Source organism: Pseudoliparis swirei, chromosome 5 (genome assembly GCF_029220125.1).
Source record: "Pseudoliparis swirei isolate HS2019 ecotype Mariana Trench chromosome 5, NWPU_hadal_v1, whole genome shotgun sequence".
NCBI classification, from domain to species: Eukaryota; Metazoa; Chordata; class Actinopteri; order Perciformes; family Liparidae; genus Pseudoliparis; species Pseudoliparis swirei.
This window is the reverse complement of record NC_079392.1, coordinates 14,831,479-14,859,476: the sequence shown is the minus strand read 5'-3', so window position 1 is coordinate 14,859,476 and position 27,998 is coordinate 14,831,479. Positions and strand designations below refer to the sequence as shown.

The window sequence follows — 27,998 nt, the reverse complement described above, 5'->3', positions numbered from 1 at the left end:
TTGACTTATCTTTGTGCTTAGTAACACGGCACCAAGCCAGGCTGCAACAACAAATCGGGACAGCGGGAAAGATCATAGACATTGACCAAAAAGCCACGAGCCTGTACAACAAACTCATCCTCCAAAAACTGGAAAACATTTTACAGGAAAGCGCCAATCCCATTAACTCCAATTTTAGTCACAGCAACAATCTGAGCCAGAGAAAGAGACTTCTACAAAATAAAATTTAAACAAGTATTGACTTTAGGCATTGCTGGTTTGTGTGGTTAAATCTTTCTCGGTCACGATGCCAAGACACCTCTGGTGTCCGGGCTTACATGTCGTGTGCATTGCCCTTGACTCATGACGTGTCTGTCTACCCCAAACAGCCTCAACACCTCAACACAAACCAGGCCTGACTTATTAATCACTGTCATCAGCTGAGCGGTATCAGTACAGCGGTATCAGTACATTGAGCACTTCATTTTTCTGATCACTTTACCAGATAAAAGGGTCCAAAGTCAACACAGGCCTCACATATTGAGTGTATTATATTTACCGGGTAAAACAGCCCTCCTTTTTGAAGATTTAATTTCATGGAACCCAAGAAATGATGACATACTTCAATGATGACATTGGTGCAGAAAGTTGCCTAATCAGCTGGAGCATCCCAGTTCCACATTTAATGCTGCAGGTAAGTGTAAGCAATCACTGTTGTTTGCACTTCCCAGAGGGGCTGTTAGGATTCTTGTTGGAGTCTTTTTGACTCTTTCTGGATTTGTTCCGAGGAGCTTGGCTGATGACTGACTGAAGCTGTACAGGACTCATTTCACCACCACTTGCCTCAGCATCATGCGTGTGATCGGGAGCTTTTGATACACCCTCTGTCAAATCAGCACTCTTAACAGTATTTAGGCTGACCCATGCAGCGTCTCCAGTCATGTGCACGCTCTCATTCTGAACAAGGTCACCAGCCTCCTCAATAAAACATGCAGCTCCTGTCTCTGATAATCCTGGGTCTTTCTCCAACACTGAAGGTATGGTCTTGTCTGCTGCTTTAATCTCTGAATAAACTGTTGGTGATACCTGACCAGATGCATTAGTTGCACTATTATCTAATCCCTGTGTTATCTCTGGGTCAAAAGTGACCTCTTCTTTGCCTTTTTCCAAACTGAGATTTCCAAGCTCACTCGGTTCAATTAGACTTACGTCTGGGTTGTGGTAATTAGACTGGCTAGTTTCATCCTCAGCAACTCGTTCAGATGCCAATGTTCCACAACTGGTACCTTTATCTTGACTCAACATAGAAACCTGTCCTGTGGCCACCCTGGATGATCTCATCTCCTCCGAAGATCTGACCAGACATAAACCCTCCATGTTAGCACCCATCACTAACGCTTGACCATCAGTGTGTTCTCTCTCAGGAATATCCAGACTAATGTCCCCTGTCTGCGGAGAGGCAATCCCTTGCCTTAATTGATGTGAAGTAACTTCACCAGGAGTCTCTTGAGTTTTGACGTCCTCTGCCACTGCTGCTACCAGATTAATCCCTGCATGTTTACTTGCTAAATGAAGATCTCCCTCAAATAAACATTCAGTCTCCAAAGGCTGAGAGTCCTCATCTAACAGCCGGTTAGACTGAATGTCTTCTTCTTCCTCTACGTGAGAACTTGTGCCTGGTTCACCTGAAATTAAAATGTTGTGCTCTATGGATGGCGTTTCTTTCTCCCCATCACTTACACTGTCATCTGAGGTGACCTTATCATGCGCTTGACAAATTGTGGAGGAATTTTCAATTCTACTGACCTCATTTTCCTCTGGGGTGAAATCTGTTTGATGTACAGGTGACTCTTCCTCCACAATATCCTCCTCTTTGTTTTCTTGTATGCTGTTGTCTGAGATTAATAGATTATCCACCTGGTGAATGTCATTTCCTGCATCTACTTCTCCAATCTCTTCATCTTTGTCATTTGAGCTTCTAAAATGTGACTGCTTGGCTGATGCTATTTCTTCCATAATATGCTCCTCCTTCTCTTCAATATTGCTACCTGTGGTGATCTGATCCTCCAAATGAGTACGTCCTGATACAGCTTCTCCTTCAATATCTTTATCTTGGTAGTCTGTGATGCTAACACTTTGATGTATGGATGACGTCAATTCCTCTACAGTCTTCTTGTCCTCTTCCTCTGGAACATTTATGGTATCATCTGAGATTAAGGGCCCTTCCACTTCAGAACGTGAGCATGAATCTTCCTCCGTACTCCCTTCATCTTGCTCTTCTGAGAAGCTTATATTTAGCTGTAAAGGGGACGCCATTTCTTCCAAAGCATGTTCATCTTCAGTAATGTATTTATTTGAGTTGAAATTATCCTCCATTTGAGAACTCAAAGCACATTGTCTCTTGATGTCTTCATCTTGGTCGTCAGGGGTGCTAAAACTCTGCTGTGACACTCCGTCTTCCAAAATACTTTCCTTTTTCTCTCCATCACTTGGACTGTCTACATCGACTTGATCACTGTCTACTCCTGATTCCGACGTTATATGTTGCACACCCTCTGCTTGTACTGGAGGGCTCATTTCTGCTGATGCTAATATCACATTTGAGTCACCTGGATCTTCTTGGTTAGTTGAAATTGTGCTCAGAGTTTGCATTGATATTCTTGCTTCAGAATTGGCATTAGCTGTTGAATTATAATTTGGAGAAGCTGCTGGCAATTTGTCAGCGACAGTATCAAGTCTAACTTCAGGCTCTAACACTTGCTCCTGCTCAACCATAACCTCTTCATGTGAAACACTGGTGACAGCAGTCATTTCCTCCATATTCTCTTCTGCCTGGATACTATCAGAATTGGCCATGACCTGATTTCTTTCAGTGTTCTCTGTTTGACTGACATCTTCCTCTAGGTTCTTGTCCATTAGTTCCTCTGTGGCTTCACTTGATTGAGGTTCTGACCCAACTTCTCCTATTCTGTCCTCTGAACCTTCAATGCTGAGCTGAACAAATTTTCCTGTTTCTTCCACTCCTTCCTTCAAAGTTGTTGCTTCCTGTCTGTCCACATTTACTTCTGTACTATCCTGTATTTGATCGTCTACAATGGTGATTGGGTCTGAAATAGAAGTGGCTGCCTCTCCTCGAGGGAATGTTGATATCTCCTCATTCTCTTTGACTATATTAACTAAATCAGTAACATCTGATCCAGACTGCAACGCTTCTGTGGAGGACATTTCAATGATCATAGATATTCCTTCATTGGAAAAACCTTCAGAGGTAACATACTTTTCCAGCAGTTCTGACTCTTCTTCTGTGTCGTTGGATTCGATTTTTCGACTTATCTCATCTGTAAATTTGTTCGCCGGAGCTTCAGTGATTCCCTCAAGATTTACTGTTGAATATTTTTCTGATGTTGGAGTTGGATACTCTTTTATACTCTCATTGTCTTCAAATGTGCTTTGAGTCGCCTTACAAGGCTCCTCGTCATGCTCTGATGTGTAGGTGACCACCTCTTGCTTTTCTTTAACTGCATCTATATGCATGTTCAGACCTGGATTGCTGTCATCCTGAAATGGATTTGTTATCATAATCTCTTTCTTTGAAGGCTTATGTGTTTTAGCAGTTTTAACAGTATTAGTGGTCTTGTGTTTCTTTGGTGAAGCTCTACTTGCTCTTACAATACCACTAGCATCGACCGTTTGCTCTAATGGTGGATTTCCCTGGAACTGGATCATATTAACTTGCCCCATCCCAACTGGATTCATCCCAGTTGGCCAAATTCCAGCTTTTGTAACTTCTGGCTTCGCAGTCACCACATGTCCCATTCTCATTCTTGGCTGTCCAACACCAACTCCAAAAACCGGCCCTAAACCCATCGTCCCTGGCTCCCTAACCCATGTTTGCCCCAAATTGCTATTTACTGCAACAATATCCCCCTTTTTAGCAAGGGTGTGTCCTGGCAGAATGCCATACACCCTCCCCTGGGCTGCTGGACCAAACGCCCCCTGAGGGGGAGCAGCCTCTTTTACCAGGATAGCATCTCTTGACAAAGTGCCCTGAGATGTGCCTGGGTTCGACCCCATCGCCTCACCTGGACTAACGTTGTCTTTAACTAACATATAATTACCATCAGAATTGGGCCCTACCATTTTCCAGCCCTCCACATGCACTGAGCCCTGAGATACTCCTGGGCCACCAGGTAGCAACATGGTGGGACTTACTTGACTGGTGAAGCTGACTGGGCTTGTGGGGCTCTCCATACCCTGGATGAAAAGCCCAGAATGAGAGCCTTGGCTTCCACTGAATACGAGACCAGAAGAAGGACTTTGGGGTCCACTGACTACATACAGGCCTGGAAAATTGGCTCCATGAGCCCCGTCTGCAAGCATAACAGTATTCTGAAGCTGTGGTTGAACTACATAGTGCATGGGCTGTAGTACAGGGGCGGTGGTGTAGTAAACTGGCTGCTGCTGTAGTATGACTGTCTGACCTTGACGGGGCAGGGTAGCAGAATGATTTATGTGAGAGGAATGACTGATGTTAGTAACATTAGAGTGAGCATGTGTCATGGATGCCCGGGCAGTACTCACAGTACTGTCAGATAATTTGGAGATGTTAGTAGATGACATGACCTGCTCTGTCTTTAGAACACCCATGGCGGTATGCTTTGTTTCAACAGCCCGAACAACCGGTTCAGCAATATCAACTGTGTGTGTTTTGACAGCACTTGCTATTGTGTGTGTCAGAGAAGGTTTGGGTATTGCTATAGGAGGAGAACAGATCTCAGCCAGAGTCTTAAACTTCGACCCAAGGTCATTAAGGAACTGCAGGTCGTTATCAGATCCCAGGAGGCTGCAGCAGCCCACTGAGCCAGCAGAAGAGCCCTGGCCCTCAAACTCATACTCCAAAAAAGCATCCTTCACTTGCACAGCACATGCCGCTTTCTGTTTAGGGAAAGGAAATAGCACAAACATTGGTGTCAAAAAAACTGTACTTGTTTGAATGTTAAAGATCTGGGGAAAAACTGCTGCATTCAAAGCTAATGCCATACCTGTGAGTAGTAATCGTTGAGGAAAGCGTCAGGCAGGGCTATATCATCATACAGAGCAGTCGCGTGTTGGGCACCAAATGTTTGTCGGCTGAGTGAACGACTGACATTGCCTTGGTTGAAAGATCCCATCGCAAACCCGTAGGCATTGTCGGTCTCCATCAAACTTTGGTTGGTTTCCCAAACCTTCTGCATATATATAGTATCATTGTAGCTGGTCTGAGTTTTTGTGACTTTTGAAGAAATGCCCTTGAAGCTCGGTGCTCTGGCAGCTTCAACCATTTTCTGGTTTTCCAACATAATAGGGACACTTAGAAGTGGAACTTCCTAAAAAAACAACAGAGGAAAGAAAATGTGAGCAATAAACACATATATTGTATGATCTTGAAATGGCAAAGAAAAGCATAAAGGTTCAAATTCATGAGACTCCAAACAACAAAATAATAAAATCTGAAAGTGGATAACAAGCTTTATAAGTACTCATCTTGCCCAACTATACGTTGGAGCTAATTTAGTTAAGCCTTCAACATTATTTTAAATAACTATTTTTAGCATATGTCTTTGCACTGGCTTCTAGTCCAACAAAGAATTGACTCAGATCTTCTGCTGCAAATGTCTGGAACAAGGTCCCTGAAAGCTGCAGGTCTGCTGAGACCCTCAGCATCTTTAAATCCAGCTTGAAGACTTTTTTGTTTGCTGTTGCCTTTAATTAAACCAGATTCAATGAATCAATGTCTGTATTTCACTATTGCATTTCAATCCATAAACTAAAACTTGTATTCTATTGTTTTGCTTTTTAATGTGCTTTTCTTTGGCAATATTTGAATGCTGAATGGTTTTATGTGAAGCACTTTGAATTGCTTTGTTGTTGAAATGTGTTTTACAGGTGTATACTGTAAGTATAGGTACTTGACATATTAAATAACTAATTTGTTTTTTGAATGGTTGTGGACAGGTTGAACCTGTTTGTCCTCATGTGGACTCAATTTAAATGATCGGTGGTATGCATTCTTTATGTAACCTTTTTTTCCACGAAAAGGAAACACAAATGCCGGCTAACCTTATCCTCGCCTCTGCCTTCAGTGTGGTAGGATATGAGGTGTTCTTTGGCCTCAAATGGCAGATCATTAAACTGGTCAGGAAAGATGGCGTTTGCTCCCCCACACTGACAGAACACCAGGAGAAGAGGGATGACTGCAGAGAGAAGCAATACCATTGATGTCAAAGTAAAGCTCAAAGGAATTGTTGATCTCAAGAGACACAAATGCAAAAATGAAATATCAAATGCTTACATTGTCATTTTTATACAACATAATGAATCAAACCTTTGAGAATTTTTTTATGTTAAATTGAGAGTTGGTGACTTTACGCTGTAGACTAGTTAAAGTCCCAAGAGCACCTTATTTCAGTGATATATCTGTGGTAGTCAATGGTGAGACCATTGCCATGAATTACACATGTGATATCTAGTTTTGCACATCAAGAAAGTCACATTGGGTCATAAAAGTGTTAAAGTAAAAATGCGTAAAAATTAGGGCTGTCAATCGATTAAAAAAAATTAACTAATTAATCGCACATTTTGAAATTCATTAATCGCGATTAATCGCGATTAAAATGTTTTTTTTCTTCTTTTTAAAGACAAAACTTCACACAGAGCTGTGTTTTCAAAGAGGCTCCTACCTATAAAGTGCCAGCGAGGTATTTAATATTGTGGATGATAAATTGTTTCTTCAGTGAAACATCCAGATTAGTTAAAAAAAGAGAAGTATATTTGAGACCCCATTGGTCCTGTCATCTTTATCATTGAACAGCAGCAGAACCAGTGGCCTTGGGAACTAACTGACATTCACATATGTCACGTTAACCCTCTGGAGGCTGGGGGCATGTTCTCCATTTTACAATTTTTTTTAAATTCACCGTTTAAAGGCGTTTTAATGTGACACATACCCATGTGTTATACATCAAACATTCCAGAACAATCTCAGTTCTCTATATATTGAGGCACATTGTCCTCGTGCCGTGTTCTCTGTTGCTAATGAGCCTAACCTGTGAGGTGGGAGGTCCTTTGTGATTTACTGAGTGTTCATTGGTTTGTTTCATTCGCAAAATGTTGACAGACAAACAGATTGACAAATCACGTTGAAGGTTTCGTGTGACGAGTTCTTTCCGCGCCGCGTCACCCGACACGTCGCCCCTCCATTCCTCTGTGTCTCAGAGGGGGAGACGGGAGGAAGGAGGAGCAGGAGGAAACCCGACTGATTCATCCACGAGTTTAAACTGATTTCTGCTCCTTATTTTCGCGGAGAAATAATTGTTTTAAAAACGGAAACAGTGTTAAACCGTACTGCCGCGGTTTGACACTCGGTTTGAGTGTAAAAACTTCAACGCACACCAGAAGTAAACAAAGTTGCGTTAATTGCGTTAAAATATTTTAGTGCGTTAACGCGGCCAAATTAATCGCATAGATTAACGCGTTAACGCTGACAGCCCTAGTAAAAATACTAACTTAAAAAGACTGCATGCTTAAAACTCGGTGAATGAAGTAGGATGTGACGTTACTTGGGTTACATTTGTGTGTGGAATGTAGCTAAGTTACCTCGCTAGCTAGAAAACCAAGTTAGGCTTAACGTGTACGTTGGTGTTTGTGACGGGCATTGTGCGAAACGAGGGATGTAATCCACTGATTGATTTCACACAAAAGGAAATAGTACTACAAACCTACGGCAAACTGCAACTTTCATGACTTGTACAATTATCTTTTAAATTGACATATATTATATGAAATGGAGTATTCGAAAGGGATCCCAAAAAAATGTGTCTCTCAACGTTGACTGTTGTACATATATTTTCCGAAATAAAGACAGACACCGGAAGGGGAGGGACTAAAAATCGTGGTTGTTTAACTTTGATTTGATGATCAATTTCTTCACAACAAATTTTCAATTCAGTTATATAAAATAAACTGAATTGAAAATGGAATTGTTCTCACTTGTCGATGCAAAGATGCCCCTGTCATTCACAGCATAGCATGCAGTATAGCATAAGCAACATTTTAGTGGGTCAGAAGCTACACCCCATAAACATTAATCAATCATACAATAGTTCAATCTTTGAATTAAACTGAACATTTGTTTATATAATGTGGTAATTGTGTAGACTAGGGTGTTTGTTAAAGCACAACTCACACAGCAGTAAGCACGCTGCCATTAGCAGCAGGCCGATGGCTGGGGCAGAGATCTCAGTTGAAGTAGTTCCTAGTCTGGCTGTCTTCGAATCGCATTCATCTGTTCCCTCACAGGTGCAAACATCCAGAGTAAAAATCTCATGGGATTCGCAAGACAGACCCTGAGCGTCCAAAATCTCCACTTGCAGCTGATATGAACCGGGCCACAGCGACTCACGAGATTGAAGAATGGCACTCGTAGCTAGAGGGAACAAAGGAGCTCACACTGTATTACCATTATTACTATCAACTTATTAGTTATGCTTGTATTACTGTACAACTTTTAGTGCGATACTAATATGTCTATAATTGAATGCTAACATTACAGGCAAAGAGACTTTAATGTAAACAGTCCTTATTTTGACTTAGTGTGAGATTTGATCAATTAAAAAAAAACATATGCCTTCTTCATTTCTTTAAATTCTGGCCAGTGAAATATATTTAAATGTACACTCTGATTTAAGGGATAAGCATCCTTGTACTTTAGAAATAATATATGTTAAAGGTTTTTAATTTTTTTGGAAATATGAAAAGAGCTATGCTATTGGTAGCTTTTTCACTTATCATAGCTCACTTAATTAAATGCAATATAGGCAGCTGCAACACATTGTCAAATACTTTTGCTTCAAACTAAAGCACCCTGGGTTCCCCTTTGGTGTCAGTTTCTGCTCATTACACACAGTGTCTTTTCAAAATAAGATTCCAATGTAGGTTTACTTGGTTTTGAGGTTTACTTACACAACAAAACAATTTTTTGGTTGGGTTTTAACAAAAAGACATTACTTGGTTAGTTGTTATGCAAGTTAGGTAAAATAACAACAAATAATATATCACAATCAAAAATGTGTTGAACCCAACCATCCTACACCTCCACCTTACTTTCCTGCTTTTTATAAAACGTAGACACCTAACAACTATAGGAGTTTTTAAATTAGAGTTGGTTGATAGCTTGGTGCATTTCCTACAAACATTAAAGGGTGCCTTTGTGTGTTGGATTGAGACACTAAGGGTGACCAAGCCGAGGTATTTGGGGCAGCTAAATGCTAGGATGGGTTAAATGCAGATGTAAAATTTCATGTACCTGTATGTATTTGTAACTACGTTTTTGGTAGTGAGAATTTTGTGAACAATTTATGTCTTGATCATATACAGTGGGACAAGCTCTTAATGCAAATTTCTTTGGAAACATTTTCTTACCATTGATGACTTCTACATCCCAGCTTCCTCGTGTCCCTTCAGGTACGATTTTGAACTCAAACGGAGCCGCATAAGGACTAGCATCCTCATCAAAACCAGTGACCGTCACAGTTTTTAAATTAGAGCACAGATTGCTGTGGGTGGTGGTCAGGGTGGGGCAGTGGTCGTTGTGATCAGTGACATGAATGGCTATTGTTCCAGTGGCTGTATTTGCTGGCATGTCTGAGGATGATAATGGTGAAGTAAGTCAAACAGCACACTAGATTGCATGTTGCAAAATTGTTAGCGTGTATAATATGACCGATACGTCCACAGTTTGATTCCAGCTGTGGGACCTTTATGTCTTTCCCCCCATTTCGCAGCTTTACACAAACTTAAAAAGTCTTGTACTTTAGTCTGTCGAAACTACCCTCTATACTCTTGAAGCAAATACATTCAAAAAGTAAAATCAAATACAAAATGAAATAATAATGAATACAAAACATCTGAATAATACCCCATTTGAATAGTGCTTACGATACAATACTGGAGTTTTTAAGAAGGTCTGTTAAAACTGACGCTAAATGTTTTTATTCTATGGCTGACACACCCTGAATCACAACTTGGTCGGGCAGGTTATGTGAAAAGCCAGTGCGCTTCGTTTGATAGATTACCTCAGGCAACTACGTTTATAAACTGGTCGAACAACTCATAATATACATCTAATTCACTCTAGTCCTTCAGCAGAGAAGCCAATGCCTGTTTTTACAGTGTCGTAGCCTTCACGTTGACAAAAATCCTCCAGGATTATAAAGTTCGAAAGGGATTACCTTTGGTGATGGCCAGAATCTTGGCAATGTAGGTACCATTCACCAAGAACGGTGACTCTCTATCTGGTGCCTTGTTTAGTTTGATCTCAGCTGTTTCTGGATCAATGGTAAACCAGTTGTCTGGATCATAGGCTTTGGCATAACTGGAGAACAACAGAACATGAACACAAATATTAATAAAAGTAATAATGTGCAACAGTAAACTGTTTCATGAAAAAAAAAACTGGATCTCAAAACAAAAATACAGCAGAGTGGGGCTAAGGCACACTTGACTTTATAACTATCGTGACCCCCTGACTTGGTTTGGGTAAAATGGCTTAAAAGCTATTGGTTCACCATAATCAGGTCAAAATTTGAATTTGTCAGTCTCAGCTGTACTTTGTGTTCACTGCTAACATGCCAAACTAAGATAGTGAACATAATAAACATTCAGTCTGGTATCTTAAAAATAACATGCCAGAACAACAAAAATGCATTTTGAATAATAATATTTTCTACTGGATTACTTTTGTATTTGACATATCACAAATATGTTACAAATACAAAATATGCCTAACTCTGCACAGGGAGGAGGCTGCAGTGGATGGACAGATCAAACAGTACTCTCACCCAGGATATTGTTCATCTCCTGTACAAAAGGTGTTGGGGCCTAACCCAATTACGAATGCAGTTTTGAAGCATAAAAAGCACCATGAGCTGTTAAAACACTGCGATGTTGATATACACATCTGCAAACATTGTGATTTTTTGCATGATGGCAGCATGGTGTCCTGGTGACTGGGTTCAAACATAACAAACATCAGTAAGTCAAACATTAGTGCCTCAGTACAGCCTCAGAGAGCTGCAGCTGTAGTCTCTTCTCTTGACTAACCTGACATCTTCAGCTGGCTTTCCTGTGTCTGGATCGGTAGCAGTATACACTGCTAACACACCATCCTTAGGCATTTGATTTGGATCTTCAGATACCGGAATGTTCTTGGTTTTGGGCAAGAATGATGGACCCTCCGGCATATTGTTCACTGCTATTTTAATGGGATAGCTTTTCGGTTTTCCTGGTCCTGGTTTGACGCCGGGCTTAAGTCCGATACCCCCTTCAGGTCCACCATCAGTGTTAACGCCAACATTGGGCTTAACCCCACCATCTGGCTTAAGTCCTGCTCCTGCGCCTGCTCCAGCTCCAGCTCCAACACCAACACCAACACCAGCACCAGCACCAGCACCAGCACCAGCTCCAGCAGCAGCAGCAGCACCAGCTCCAGCACCAGCTCCAGCACCAGCTCCAGCTCCAGCTCCAGCTCCAGCTCCGCCACCCTCTCCAACCTGAATATCGATATCCATATGCGCAGCATCGCCTTCTACAAAAGGAGCTACGTTCTTAATCATCAGGCCAAGCTCAAGATTCTGGACTTCTTCAAAATCCACAGGCTGTTTGGTCCAGGATGGAGGGTAAATAAGGTGGAGAGAGATAACAATAAGAGATGTTAGGGACCCACTCAACACTAGATACAGAAAATAAAAATACCATAAATACCTTGACCAGCTTCAGGATGCCCTCATTGGTTTTTTTGTCTGTCTCAATGGAGAAGAGATGATCGTCATTTCCTGAGGTGATTATATAGATTGTCTGCCAGTTTTCTGAGTTCACAAGGTCTTTGTCCAGAGCTTTAATTCTCATCACAACTACATCAGCAACATTTTCATCCACTGAGCCAGAGTACTGCAAACAGAACAAAATTGAAAGCATGCAACCTTGAGTTTAAATTGTTTAGAAGAGCTATAATTGTCCACGTCTTACTGTCAGATTGGTTCTTTTCTGTACGTTAAGAACACTGGAAAGAGACATGAGCTGTAAATACTTGACAAAAACCACACACAGCATCCACTAGGGCTGTGTATTGGCAAGTATGGGGGTTATGGCTGTGAAAGTCATATATGGCCATTTTCTAAAATTCTATTTTAAGAAAACAAAAATCACAAAGTCTCCAGCACCATGTGCATAAAAGGGTAATGAATACAAAAGTGTACTTTTTTATGCAATAAGAACAGTGGGATCTGCTATTCCGTTTATCACAGTCTCTGTAACGTCCAACATCAAGACAACCTTAACCACTGTCTGCCACGAATCTTTGCAGAAAACTATTCATTTGAAATCGATACAGTGTTTTTGAAAATTGATACAGTATCAGAACATATAATATTGAGATACTCAAGTGTATTGATATTTTTTAGAACCTAAACAACCTTTTTGAAGAGGTTAAAAGCTCAAGACCGGAAGTCAGTTGAGAAAGTTAGAAGGCCAGGTCGAGGTTATTATCTCATGACTAAAGTTACATGAGTATATGCTGTATTAAGACCTCGAGAGGCAGTTCAAAACTCAGACAGAATATACTGATCCCAAAGAACAGAGATGGAGATATTGCTTGTTTAGTTCAGTTCATGCAGTCAGGTTCTTGTCCAAACCTATTGATTCTACATTAAGTCAGGAAAGATCCCACATTCCATGAGAGGAAGATACATGCATTAAAATATATTTTTTACACTGAAAAGGTGTGTGCTGTCTAGTTGAGCAACAAAGTCATAACAATAAATTATGGCTCTATTTCCATGGAGGTGCCACTGTCATGTTGTCGTCAAGACAAGACTGTGTTTCCTCTGTTTCCCTGTCCTTCTGTCTCTCTGTGTGTTTACCCTGTCTGTCTAGGGCTCACCAAGAAGGTGTGGCTGTCTCCTCCCTCCCCTGGGCGGTGATTGCCAGAGCAGCTGTGACTGATCGTCAATTAGGACGCTGGCTACTTAAACTGCCCTCATACCCCTTTATGTTGTTGGATCGTTTGTTTCTCTCTTGTTGCCAGACTGTGGTTCTGCTCAGTGAACAATTAAAAGAAACCTTTTTATTTTGAAAGAAAGACTCCTTGTGCTGCTTTTGGGTTCCTGCCTTGCTCACCCACAACAGCCACAGTTTGTTTCCAACCTTGAAACCGTCTTTGCTCATCAGAGCACACGGTGCACAGCTTTAATTTGCACATTAATTATTATACATTATCACCACACCCTCTGATCTATACCTCTCCCCTCTATTCAGCCCTTTGTGTTACCCAAGACCCACCACACTGTGCTGGACATTGAGCTTGTGCAATTTAAAAAGGCCCTGGGGGTTCAGTATGACTTGGGCCTTTACCACACAGGTAGAGTCAAACTAATAATGCTATGAAGTTGTGTTATGGGAGATGTGGTATTGAGTGCTTTTGGACCTTGAACTCTACCAAAATACTAAAAGTCAGGATATCTTGACCTCTGCTGCACAGACCTGTCGTCTCTGGTAAGTGCTCCAACCTTATGGAAGTTAATCACAACTTTAGTCCACAAGGTATACTCAATTGATGACTTGATTACTTTGACCTCAACCGAAATAAGATGAAGAGGAATCGTCAATCAGCACATTCTCATTCCCCAACTCATCAGATTTTGACACTTTTCAGTGATCTTAGTGCTCTAATCATGTACCACTCACCAAGAGACTAACGAGATGAAATGAAAAACAAGCAAACAAGAGATAAGGAAAATATGCACATCATTGAAATCTTTCACTGATCGTCCCTGCCTCCTTTACTGATGTTTCTGAACTCTGTGTGTGTGTGCGTGTGTGTGGGTGTGTGTGACATTTTTCTCACCTCTGATTTTTCTAAAGTGGGGTGGTTGTCATTGATGTCCAGGACCCTGATCTCCACAGTTCCTGTCCCTGATAGCCCCCCTGCCCTCCCTCCCATATCCGTCCCTGATACAGTCAGTGTGTAGAAGTCCTGAATCTGTCAGAGGAAAAAACAGACATGTTCTTCTATTATTTTATGAAGTGCATGCTGTGCAGGTTTTGACAAAAGTCAGCTAAGCGTGTCTTTACAGGGTGAGAAAAAGTACCTCAGGGAAAAAATAATGATGTTGTTAAATTCTTTGATTCTACCTTGACGCTGAAATTTAGATTGTGTAAAAGTGTGATGAAGGATTTTCATCTACAGGGGGAGATTAAGGTTGCTAAATCAAGGGAACCAGTCGGCAGTTCTCTTATATCTTTTATGACTCATAGTGTGTATGACGCTGCCCTCCCCTGGAAACCAGCTGAGACTTGCTGTTTAAGTCATGTTAAGTTATTGCTGATTAAAAAACAAATTTTACAAATGCTGCTGCTTCAAAATAAAAAGTTTTGCAATAGCATATTATATAATATGTATGCTATATTGTGAATCATTTATAGGAAATGAAATGTGTTCATCACCAGATGAGTCTATAGCGGCTACTCTTCCACAAAACAAGTATTCTTATACAATAGGGAGGAAGAGTAAACAGCATAATTAACCAGGGACTTTTATTGTGAAGGAAACACAATCTGTTTATCCACCCACCGTTTTACAGCCGACCCTTTGACCACAAAATATTCTAAAATATGGACGCGCATGAGGAAACATCTGATCTGTTACATTAGATTCCAAAACTCAGTGTAAACACACGGGACATGAACAGTTGTCTCCCGTGTGAAAGTCTGTTATGCACCCCGACCTCCTCCCTCAGTGGTCTTTCTCATTCTTTAGATACATACTTTATACACATATGACATGCAGGCATTAACACAGGAGTTAGTTGAAAGCCTGGTGCGTCCCATACAGACGCTGAGCAGTGCGTCGGTATCAGACGCCGAGAGGCACTCACCAAGCAGTGCTATTTTACGAGATGAGTGTGAGGCAGTTGGTCAGACAGGTTAGAGAGAGTTAGTTAGTTAGTTGGTTAGCTCAAAAAGGCTGCAGAACATGTGTAGTGGCTTCTATACTCCTCACCTCTCTGTCCAACGTGGCCTCTTTGACATATAGTTTCCCTGTCTTTCTGTCTATCCTGAACATGTCACCTGTCCCTGCCGGCTCCTGGCTGATGATGGAGTAATAGATCTCTGAATTAATTGTTCCAACTTCGTCATCATCTTTTGCCTCGATCTGCATGATAAAGGCTTCTGCAATGGAACACAACAGCACACCAACTCAGGAGAATCCATCAAATTTCCCGTTTAGACAGAGTGTACATACATAAATTGTACGTTTGGATCTAATAAGACAGACTACCGGAATGCCATTTCTAAATCTTACATTGATTTGCATTGGATCATCCATACATTCCATAACCATTAATTATGAACCATTATCATATCCCACTCATATCAACATACTGCTTCTTGCTTTACTACGAGTTGATAAAATATTTCTCTTTAAGATTAATTTTTCATGACTGAATCTTAAACAACCAAAGGTAAAGTTCGACAAAAGTTGTTTTAAATTTACTACGAATGTAATGCTCATAAACTCAGACGATGCCACACATTCTCAGTTTTCCATGAACAATGCTTGGTCAGTGGCACTGCGCGTTAAACTATGACGCTCTAGGTTCCCCATCTCTGTTAGTTTTAGTCTCATTACAGTAGTAGTGTCTTTTCAAAATAAACGTACAACGTAGGTTTACTTACACAACAAAAGTACTTGTTTAGGTTGAAAGTCACACACAATAAGTGTCTTGTGTATGTACACAGGGTTAGTTAAGTGCTTAATTTATGAAAAAGAGTGCAATCTACTTCATTGCCTCTCTGTGGGTGAGGTTCAAATTTGGTTGACAGCACTCGCAGTATAAACAAACAATTAACTGTCGCAGAACTCTTTCTGAAAAGGATGGATACAATCAAAGGATGATGGCTAAGGTGTTCAAACAGTGACAATACCTTTTTTGCTAGACTCGTTGATGCTGCCAGATTGCAGCTCAAAGCGAGGAGCGTTGTCATTCTTGTCCAGGACTGTGACAGTCAGTGGGATGTCATCCTCTGCTGTTGTCCCATTTTTGAATCTAGCGACCCCTGTCAGCTGTATGAAGGACATGACCAAGTGAGACCAGCTTTGTCGGTTTAGTACTGATCTTTTCAGATGTAGTAGAGAAACTCAGTTACACATTTATGTTGGGCAGCAGCAACGGCAATATCCTTTTCACCTTGTGAGTCTGTGTAGAAGGTGTCAATATTTCTGTATATCTGTGAACAGATTTTGTGACCGCGACCACATATTACATCACTGACTGGCCCAATTTGGCATACCGGAAGTAGGAAATGGGAATTTTGACAAATATATCTCAATTTAATGACCTTTTACTAAATGTATTCCTGATTGTTCAGCAACATTTTATTGTCAAGACCTACTCACTAGATTTTCATCCAGAACTTTCAGCCCCTTTTCAAGGCATCAGCGGATGGAGCTTGTTCAGAAGAAAGTGAGTTGACTTTCACGACAACTGAGAAAACTCTATCCAATGATGAGGGCCACAATAGGTGGCTGAAAGCTGCAGAATTATTATAGTAAGTAGAACTTGAATTTTCAGGTCAACAATGAATTGTCTGTTTTTTGGGGGGATATTTTTCCTGTCTCGATGTGAGGTCGCGAGAAAGAAGATGTCGTATTTGTACACATTGTAAAGCCCTCTGAGGCAAATCTGGGATTTTAGGCTATACAAAATAAATTTAATTTAATTAAACTTGAGGCTGTAGACGGATTTTCACCTCCTGCTCACGAGCATAAGAGCTGCAGTTTCCTATAGCTGCTGCTCCCTCTGACAACATTAACTTGTTGATTTGTCGACAGAGATTTAATCTATATCATGTTATTGTCACAAAACAACTGAAATATTTGGTCGCTGCAACATCACTCAGTCTTTAACAGGTTTTATACCACACAGAACAGAACGAGGCCTGTAACGTACCAAAAGAGATACTTACATTGTAGGATGGGTATAGTTCTCGGTCCAGTTTTTTAGTGATACGTACAAACCCTGTGTGAGGGTCCACTATAAAGATGCCGATGGGTGGCTTGTCAGCTCCTGGTCCGGTAAGAAAATAATGCACCTCTGCAATTTGGTCTTCATCAGAGCGAATCTGGGAACAAAGCACAGCCTTTTAAACACTGTTATGATTACTGCTTTTTCAGTGTTAAATTAGGACATGTCAATTGCAAATACAAATTAGTCTGGGACCTCTCACTTATTGTTTTAAGGGTTGTTGTCAAGGGGCGTGGACCAAGATGTCTCTTTACAGTTGGATAGACCTGCGACCAATAAGAGCAATCTATCTCTATCTCTGTCACCTCTTAGGTAACACCATCTGGGAAAGCAGACAGAACCTGTTCCCATGGATGCCGTGGGAAGGAGGAAGGAGAAAGAGAGGGAGGAGGGATGTGGGGCAAACCCTTCATCAATAATTATGACTGTATAAGATTATGTTGCACTATCTTTTCAGGGTCAGAGCTTCTAACCGTTTGTGGGGTGGAGCTCTGGTCATTCAATTGAATTATTCCAAGTTTCTGTTTAATAAATGCTTCAAGACATTTAAGTGTTTTGACATTGAACTAGTTTTATCTAAGGGAGATTGGAAAGGTTAAGGTTAACACAGTAAGTACATATGCAATTTTATTGAAACTGCAACATGATGATAATAAATGTTTTGATATGGACTAGAGTCCATCGGGGTGAACTTTGATCCCAATATGTCAATGATTCTAAAAGTAATTTAGCGTTAGAATTTAAACACTAATGAGTGCTTGCAAACATTCTGATGCTGGCCAAGAGCTTGTATTATCATATTGCCCCATTAGAGAGCTGCCTCACTAAATGCCCTAAAATGTAGGATCGGAGCCAGAGCCTTCAGTTATCAAGCTCCTCTTGTATGGAACCATCTTCAACTTTCAGAACGGGAGGCAGACACATTTAAGAGTTGACTTAAGACTTTTTTTTTTGACAGAGCTTATAGTTAGGGCTGAATCAGGTTTGCCCTGGTCCAGCCCCTTGATATGCTGCTATAGGCTTATAGGCTGCTGGAGGACATTTTAGAATACACTGAGCTCCTCTGTCCTCTTTTCTCTCTCCTTTAAGTCTCTAAATTAAACATTACTAACACTACTTCTTCCCGGAGTCTTTGTGCCTTCTCACCGCATAGGGTCCATTGGACCTGGCTGTGTCTAAAACTGGTGCTGGGTCCTAACCCCTTACTCCTGCTTCATGCATCCAGCCCCTGGCCTGGGCTTGGCCTTCTTCCCAATGACCCTGCCTCCTTCTTTGTGCCTCCTGCCTCAAGGGCCTGGCCTCGTTTGCGATGCCTCCTGCCTCCGTGCCCCTGCTGATGCCCTCAGCTTTCTCCTTCTGTTTTCATGGATTGTGGAGGTCTGGATCGTGGTCCATGCCTACTACTCATTATTCATAATTCCTGTCATATTCATTGAATGTGTTGTAATCTATTGCTTCTGTCTATTCAGGGAGAGGTATCCTTCTCTGCTGCTATCCTGAAGTTTTTTTCCCCTGTTTTTCGTGAGTTTTTTTTTTTGGGACAGGGATGTCGTATGTGTACAGATTGTAAAGCCCTCAGGGCAAATTTGTGAAATTTGGGCTATACGAAATAAACTGAATTGAATTGTCAAGAAAAAATATAATGGTGCTGTCACTGACATAATTACTGTCTCTGCATTCTTACATGGCTGCCAGATTTACCCTGCACCCTGTGTTTCTCAGTATAACCGTTCTGCCGTATGTTGCTGAAGAACTACATTGCTTTGCGGAAGAATAATTATTAGTTATCATTGTTGTTATAATTTAAGTGTCTAGAAATCGAAGTATTAGTATTATTATTATCAATAAATGATTGCAAGTCTGGTTTCTGTGTGTTTATTTCATGAAAGTTTTTAAATAAAAGTAATATGCTACTTGCTCCAGCATCATGCATGAAAACACTCTTCGCTGTTAAAAGACCCTGTGGCCTCCTCCTTAGTTGTCTGGCTCTTTCCCACCATTAAAATAATACTGAATACCTCAGGTTCCCGCTCAGGGACAAATTATAATAGTGGTATAGCTGAGGACTAGAACTGATTGCAACATGTGTAAACAGGGTAAATACTGCAGGCTTATTGGCAGATTGCCAACGATGCAACAGAAATTAGCTTACTTACTTACAGTTTACTTGACACATTCTAATGCCAACATATGCTATGGCTAAACAGCCAAATTACCTTGGCAATGAATTCCTTGTGGGAGTAGTCAGTGTTCTCCATCAACTTGGAAGGAGGCAGGATCCATTCTCTTTTCTTCCTCCTCAGATTCTTTGGCTTCTTCTCTCTTGCCTCAGCACTTAGCATCTGAAAGCAAACAGCAGATGGACACTTGCTTTTTATTTGTGACAGTAAAGCGTGCAGTGCTGTATGCTACATGTACTTAGTAGACGTTCAGCTTTTTCATAGTTCTAAGAACTCCCTTTATTATTGTGCAACGATCGTAGTTATCCGAATGCTGTTTTGAGGGACCCCTTAAACTTCTGTTTCAGAGTAGCTACTCTCCCAGCTCAAGAGGAATCATGAATGATGGTAAGTGGACGAACATATGACAGTCAAACAAAAAACAACACAAAACATAGACAAATGGGATGATGGCAAAGTCCAGAAGGGTTAACCCATTAGCACTGAGGTTATCAAAGTAGCACAAAGACTGACCCAGTAGCATTAACTAATTCAGTAGCCCTAAGGTTAACCCAGTAGCACAAAGACTGACCCAGGAGCATTAACTAATTCAGTAGTCCTAAGGTTAACCCAGTAGCAAAAAGACTGACCGAGGAGCATTAACTAATTCAGTAGCCCTAAGGTTAACCCAGTAGCACAAAGACTGACCGAGGAGCATTAACTAATTCAGTAGCCCTAAGGTTAACCCAGTAGCAAAAAGACTGACTCAGTAGCATTAACTAATTCAGTAGCCCTAAGGTTAACCCAGTAGCAAAAAGACTGACCCAGCAGCACCAAGGCTAATAAAGCAGCACAAAAGCTAACCCAGAAGTATTACGGTTCAGTAGCACAATGGCTAACCCAGTCGCATAAAGCATAATTTAAACTGACATTGCAACATGTCCTTTCATCCAGGTACTTTTACATATCTAAACTATATTTAAAAAACTTATTTGCTATCAGTTTAAATCATTGATTTATAGTCATATATGTTAATAATACATAAAAAAATGTAGTTAGATTTAGGACATATAGGCCTACTGTTGTGGTTAAAATGTTTTGAATTGTGTTCTGCCACAACATATAGAGGAAAGAATGTTATACTTGAGCATAGTTTCATATTAGGTTTAAATTATAACTGCAAAGATCACTTAGAGCGCACACATAGGCTATCTCTCTCCCTTGACACGAGTTACAAGAATGCCAGATGTAGAAAGATACAGCGGCCTTGCGATGGTCCAGTATTAACCGGTAGAAAGGAGACTGTAGAGCAATTTCCGGGATACTCAGACAAAATAACGATAAGAGAATGACGAGGGGGGAGAGGTTAGCAAGTAAGCGGCTTGAACTGGGATAGGGGTTAAACTGAGTGACGAGAAATAATATGTAATGAGGGAGTTGACGGAGGCGGCACATGCATTGAATGAGATGGTATAATTAATATGTCAATATGTTTATTCAGGAGTTGGGAAAGACAGATATGGAGGGAGGTTGTTGTCTTTAATATCAGACCCAACTCAGGTTTATTTGTGAAACTGCTGGTTACAAATACATCTACGTGAATTGAACTCTGATCCAAACTCTCTGTGTTCTGTGGGTGTTTGATTACTGAGGTCCAGTGTGTGAGTATCCTGTGGCGTCTCACCAGCAGTCAGATAGGAGAGGGATACAAGTTTATACAGCATCAGGTTAAGAGATTAGTCAGCATCAACCAAGAAGGAAGTAATCCAGTGACAACAATACATAGTCATGTAAACTTATGCAGATGAACACAATAAATACAAGATTAGTCAAAAATAACTAAGGGAACTGATTCTGTGGGTACATATATTCTTAAAAGAAACTCATGTGATCTTGCGGATGTGTGTGTGTTGCTGTGTGTGTGTCGGTGGAGAGTGAAAGGCTGTGGCTGAGGTGTGGTCCAGCTCCTGAGCATTACCAGCTCTGAATGCGAAGAATGTATGGTACGCAGCACCTTGTCACACCATGTGGAGGTAAAACTATGTTCCCGTCCCAGCAGGAGGACATGTAGAACAGCATTTGAGCCGGGCCCTGGGCCGTGTGGTGACTGGTGACACTGTGATGTGTGAGGTAGCAGATCTGCCGATAGCATCACGATAATGATGGAGATGCTGGTGCTGTCGTGTTCAACACTGGAGAGCGAGTAGTTTGACTGTAGGGAATCGGTGCAATAAGTGTTTTCGACCAGGCAGTAAATGTTTCATTAGCTATTCTGTATGAGTGTAGCTAGCAGTGTGTAGTGTAGTGTGTGACAACACATAGCCCTCTTTGCCTGGAGAAACTCTGTACAGAATAAACTCACAGCTAAATAACCTTCAAAAAACCCGGAGGATATGCTACTAAATGACACAGATGCAGAGAGTGAAAAGGGGCTGATATTTAGACCCTCGGTTGAGGTCTGAACAAGTGACGACAAAATAGAGAAACGACCCTTCTGACTGCAGCCTGCTGCAGAAGACAAGTTGGGACAGTGCAGGCAGAGAGGGAGGGGTATATCGAGATATATTACGTTGTAGTACTCAAGAGTGGTCTTGGTCTTGAGTCTGCATTTTTACTTGGTTTGGTATCAATCTCAGATAAGGAGGACTTTGAATTATCTGTTTAAGGCCACAACAGCAGGGGTATCAATAAACTGCCGCTGCATTATCTAATTCATTTGTTAACATCACTTAACTGTGTTTCCTCAATAAAAAACAAAGGTAATTTCGCCTCTGCAAAGCCGTTTGATTATTTCATCAAGACATTTAACATTACAGATTCAATCATCAATAGTATAAATACATATTAAGGGGATATAAGGGGAATATGGATAATTCTGATCAATGTGAGTGAGGTCTTATGGTTTGCATGTTTCACATTTTATCAAATGTTTGTCGTGCAGTGTGGGACTGGCACTGGGTCGAGTGTTGGGACAGAGGTGGAGAGAGTTTATAACCCTCACTACAAAAACGTGAATTCGTATTTACACAATATTATTATGTTATCAGCAGTGTTGGGCAAGTTACTGAAAATTAGTAATTAGTTACAGTTACTTCTTTTAAAAGTAATTTAATTACTTTACTAGTTACTGTATATCAAAAGTAATTAGTTACTAGGGAAAGTAACTTTTAAGTTACTTTTATGTCTGCTTTTTTAATGTAATGAACAGTACTGAACAGTCAAACACAATAAACATATGTTGTAGACCTATTTATTGCAATCAACAGGGCAACAGGCCTTCAAATCAAGCAGTAGTACAAAAGTCCCTTTTAATACTTAACTTAATACAAAATAACTCTGTAATTTAACAGTGTTTTTTTTACCACATTAGGCCCAATGAAATAAAAGTGATTGGCCTACAGTATTAACACTAATTAAAAGAGAAAACAAAGGTGCCTTGAGGTGCTGCATATAATTGAGTGGGGGGAGGGGGTGCTTGTGAGAGTGTGCTCACCTGTGTGCGCGGATGTGTCGGCGTGTACGTGCTGATCTGGAGTCAGTTTGGTAGGATTTGGGTATAAATAAATTATTTCATTTAAAATATGGATATTCATGTAATTTGTATGCAAAATAGGTCTACCCGAATCAGCAGACAAAAAATTCAACCAGCGGCAACACTTCAAAAGTAGCCCAATTCCGTGGGAAAACCGCGGACCTGGCAACACTGGAAGTGGCTGTCAATCACAGTGTGGCACTGTGCGTGCTGGTCGAGGGGGCGTGCCTGTGATTGGCGGAGTAGAGGGGAGGCGGGGTTAACCTGTCGTAAAACGGGAGTTAAGGTTGGTTGACGGGAACCGTTGTTGTTGACGTTCGAGCTGCTGAGCCGAGAGGAGCAGCTGTCTGTGTTGGTGGATGCCCAATAAAGTGAGGATTAATAACGTCGTCCCGTCTCCGTGTCATCAGTGCCATAACGTCCGAGACGTTACAATATCATTGCGCCACCAAGGTCCTGCGATGTCAGATCAGAAGCAGCTAAAGTAGGCCTAGCTTGTCTTCTTGTCTGCAAGCGTTCATTTTTCACAAAAAAGAGTAACGCGAGTAACGAACTCATTTAAATTTCAGTAATTGTAACTGCGTTAGTTGATTGAAAAAAATACTTCGTTACATGCTCGTTACCGCTAAAAGTAGTGGAATTACAGTAACGCGTTACTTTGGTTATCAGTAACCCCAAAATTGTATATATATACAGTATATATATATATATATTAGGGCTGTGAAACGATTACAAATTTTAATCGGGTTAATCACAGGTTTTTGTGGATTAATCATGATTAATCACATATTACCGATATTCTCGGTATATTTTGTGAGAACATAGAGATTTATGACAAAAGACGGATATATACATTTACACATTCTTCTATACAATGGTGCTGCAACTCAGCAGTTATTTAGCAGTTTTCTTCCATATGGAACATTAATACATCTTCATCCTAAACAGAATGTTTAACCCTCCTGTTACCTTTGGGTCAATTTGACCCCATTCAATGTTTAATGTCGGTGTTCTTTGGGGTCAATTTGACCCCAGGCTGTTTTTCACTGTGTCAAACATATAAGAAATATCAACTTTTTTATTTATTTAAAGGGCTATTTAGGTAGTCAACAAACAAACATCAAGTACCTCACACTTAAACTTGGGAAGCAATATTAATTCTAATAATTTTCTGGAGGTTTTAATTACTGGGGTCAAATTGACCCCGAGGGTAAAATATGTTAGTAAATGTAAAGGTAACAGGAGGTTAAACAGAACATTTTCTCTTGTTTGTCAACCATTAACTCCACCATGATACAATCTAAAGGCCTCTAGTCTTCCTCTAGCAGCTGCTGAGGCAAACTGACTGTGTGGGTTTTCTTCATGAACTGGGCCGTGATGAAAGCGATGGCGGGGACACCGCTGCAAGAGCCTGCGGCTTCATGTGACTCAACACGGAAACCTCACCGACCCGGACCCGGACACGGGGACAGATTGACAAGTGACTTTTTTGCTCGGTCGATGCGCGCACGGAGCTCTGTGGCGAGACGGAGATCGATAAGTGTTAACGCAACGAAGAGACAGAAATGACATGCTGCTGTGGAGATACGATCAACAACAGACGTTTAGTTTAATAAAAGAACAAAGACGTGCTATAGAGAACATGTCAGGGGCGGCCAATCTCTTTAATGTCATGCGATCTACCAACACTACGCGCGATCGCGCGATCGACGTGTTGAGACCCTGATCTACAGGAAGTAAAAGTCGTAACAAGGTTTCCGGAGGTGAACCTGCGGAAGGATCATTACCGATGAACAGACCGTCTGCATGAGAGCGGACATAGTTCAGATTGAAGTGGTGTTTTGGAAGCTCATTTTGCAAGTGACTTTTTTTTCGTCCCGACGACCAACAACAGACGGATTGGAAGCTCATTCTGCGCATGCGTTAAATGCGTAAAAAAAAAAAACTAGTTAAACCTGAAATTGAATTAACTGAGTTAACGCGTTATTTTTCACAGCACTAATATATATATATATGTTTGAGGTTACTGATAACATGATAATGTTGTGTAAATACTAAATCACGTTTTCTATGATAGAACTGTAATGAGAAAGTTAAAAAGTAACTAATGGACTGAACAGGGTTCTCAGAATCTATGGGGTCAGAGCAGTCTCAATAATTGCAAATGCACACAGAGAGACTCACAAGTGAAAACACTAAGATTCACAAATGCGCACAGAACAATTCACAAATATATTCTATTTAAAATGCACGCAGAAGAATTAACAAATACATTATAATGCTCACGTAAATAAATTACGATTTATAAATATGTAAAAGAAAAATCACAAATATATTAATGCATTTCTTTGTGGATGTCTATTTGTTTGTGGATTTATATGTATTTATTTGTGGATCGCACTGCATTTGTTTGTGGATTTCTACACACTTGCGCAAGGATTTATGAGACTCTCCTGACCGCTCAAACTGCTAGTGTTTTTTTCAACATGGACGTATCTGTAGCCAATCAGATGTCGTCTTGCCTTAGAGGGGCGGTGCTTATCTCTGGTTTGACGCCATCCACTATAGAATAAATAACCACTAGTTCTGCTTTATAGTTGTTGAGGACATCCCACACATGTCGGAACATCTAACACCCTTGTGTCTGGCTTCATAACACTACCCTAGGCTCACACAGCTCGGTGTCTTTTACCAACTCGTATGAAAAACTGCCGCTTTCAGCGCGACTGGAGTAGCAGCAGTGGAGCCACAGAGATAAACTCCGCCTCTCTAAGGCGGGAGGTAATCTGATTGGCTACAGATACGTCCATGTTGAAAAAACGCATTTACAGATTGAGCGGGCAGGAGAGTCTCATAAATCCTTGCGCAAGTGTGTAGCGATCCACATACAAATGCAGTGCGATCCACAAATAAATACATATAAATCCACAAACAAATAGACAAATCCACATAGAAATGCATACATATAATTGTGATTTTTCTTTTACATTTATATGAATCATAATTTATTTACGTGTGCATTGGAATGTATTTGTGAATTGTTCTTTATGCATTTGTAAATTGAATATATTCATGAATTGTTCTGTGCTCATTGTGAATCTTCGTGATTGCATTTGAGTCCCTCTGTGTGCATTTGCAATTATTGAGACTGATCTGACCCCATACACTGGGTCACTGTCATGACTTAGAGCAGTGGTGCCAGGGTTACGGCCCTAGGGCCACTCGGCCCGACTGTACGTCACATCCGGCCCGCGGGTGATAAGGGGAGAATTTTATTTTAATTGTACTTTTATACATTTTTGTCTCCGATTCTTGAAAAAGCTCATTTGCAGGCTCACTTTTTGCTTATGGCCATACCACCCTGAACACGCCCGATCTCGTCTGATCTCGGAAGCTAAGCAAGGTCGGGCCTGGTCAGTACTTGGATGGGAGACCGCCTGGGAATACCAGGTGCTGTAAGCTTTTCCCCACTCTTTCAAAAAAGCCACATTTAGCCACATTTAGTAACTAAATGAAGCCTGTGGCTTTTTTGGTGCATTTCTAATTTATATATGTAGGCTACTTGCATGGATAGGAAAATGTTACGTTTTTAGAGGGTAACTGTCTCCTGCTTTAGGCTATGTAATTGTAGGCCTCATTGTGAGGCAATTTTGGTGCCAATGCAATTTCTTAATGATGTGTAGGCCTTCATGAATAATTTCAAATAGCCTACCTATCCATGTGTTGAGTCAGTGTTTGGCCTTTTCAGTCCGAAAGTGTAATCCGGCCCCCTGAGATCTCACTTGAAAAAAATCTGGCCCCCTGTCCAATTTCACCCTGGCATCCCTGATTTAGAGACACCGTGAAGAAGGGGACACAAACTGTCTGAGTCAGTGCCCCTTTGGCAGGAGGCTGACTTACAAAAACAGTTTCTTCCCATCTGCATCTGGCCACCGATGCCTTCTACTGCAGGTGTATTTTATAGGGCTGTGAAACGATTAAACATTTTGATCAAATTAATCACAGGTTTCTGTGGATTAATCATAATTAATCACATATTACCGATATTCTCGGTATATTTTTGTGAGAACATGAAGATTCATGACAAAAGACGGATATATACAATTATACACAGGGGTGCACATACGTTTTTCAGTGAGTTACTCAGGTGAGTACCGGGAGATGGTGTTTGGTACTCACTCCATATGTAACATCAGCTTTTGTGATGGGGGTGCTAGTGAGAGTGTGCTCTGCCGCGCGCGAGCCGGGGGGGGGGGGGGGGGTACAAGTGACTTTTTTTCGTCCCGATGTGCGCGCACACGCCGGCATTGGGAGCTCTGCGGCGCGCGAGACGGAGAGCCGAGACATGTTAACGCTACACGTAGAGACAACATGACATGCTGCTGGTTAGAGACGACCAACAACAGACGTATTGGAAGCTCATTCTGCGCATGCGTTAAAGGCGTAAAAAAAAATTAACTAATTAATCCTGTAATTTAATCATAACGCGTTAACGCGTTATTTTTCACAGCACTAGTATTTTAATGTAATAAAGTATGTATGGAACAAAAAGAAAAACAACAATGGATGAAAAATAAACTGCTTTGGGAAACACTTTACATACATAATAAGGGGGTGTGGAAAATCTTCAAGAATGTTTGTGAAAAGTTGTGAATTTTTTTTACTTTATCCGTAACCGTGAGTGACTGTTGAGGCAAATTTGTAAGTATTGGGCCACATGATTAAAATTGACTGGACTTCAAAATACATTTTGATCTTAACACAAAGAGATGGAAAACTATGTCCTGCAATTTTACGATTTTCCATGAGGTCATATCCCAAGCCAGTTTCATATATGTCTTGAGTTACAGTGAAAACAACAACATGCGCCAGCTAATTCTGTTAATCAAAGCATCATTTAGTGATGTAGCATTTAATTTATTTATGTGTAATAACCGAAAATATATTTGATTTGCAACTCTGGAAGACTTTGAAAAACAATAATAGTATAGCATTCTTTAATCATTTCTACTTAAGCGCCACTTATCATTACAATTAATTGCATTCAAAACTTAAAGTATCAATTACTCTTCTTTAACAAAAGGTTTCACCATGGCCTGCAGCATGTTTGTCAAGGTGAAATTTAGGAGTAGTTTCAGGGCGAATACTCACCAACGCCAGCACCAACAGAAGCAGCAAGCCCACTTCTGTGAAGGAAAGCCGAGCCAT

General features: G+C 40.9%; 1 protein-coding gene and 1 non-coding gene across 2 annotated transcripts; one reads left to right on the top strand and one right to left on the bottom strand.

Moving 5' to 3' along the window:
• Nucleotides 1–17: 17 nt before the first annotated feature.
• Nucleotides 18–27,998, bottom strand: si:ch73-74h11.1 (desmoglein-2.1). The gene is made up of 17 exons (XM_056415118.1): nt 27,942–27,998; nt 19,316–19,441; nt 17,041–17,196; nt 16,000–16,138; nt 15,074–15,243; nt 13,919–14,053; nt 11,779–11,964; nt 11,558–11,672; nt 11,119–11,338; nt 10,248–10,390; nt 9,439–9,660; nt 8,204–8,443; nt 6,079–6,212; nt 5,022–5,345; nt 4,702–4,914; nt 4,117–4,233; nt 18–41 (listed from the first exon to the last, which is right to left on the bottom strand). Exons 1-17 carry the CDS (start codon nt 27,996–27,998, stop codon nt 18–20), a joined length of 2,721 nt encoding a protein of 906 aa, XP_056271093.1.
• LOC130194568 (5S ribosomal RNA) lies at nt 26,134–26,252 on the top strand. Its single transcript, XR_008831896.1, has one exon. It is a non-coding gene; the product is annotated as a 5S ribosomal RNA (ribosomal RNA).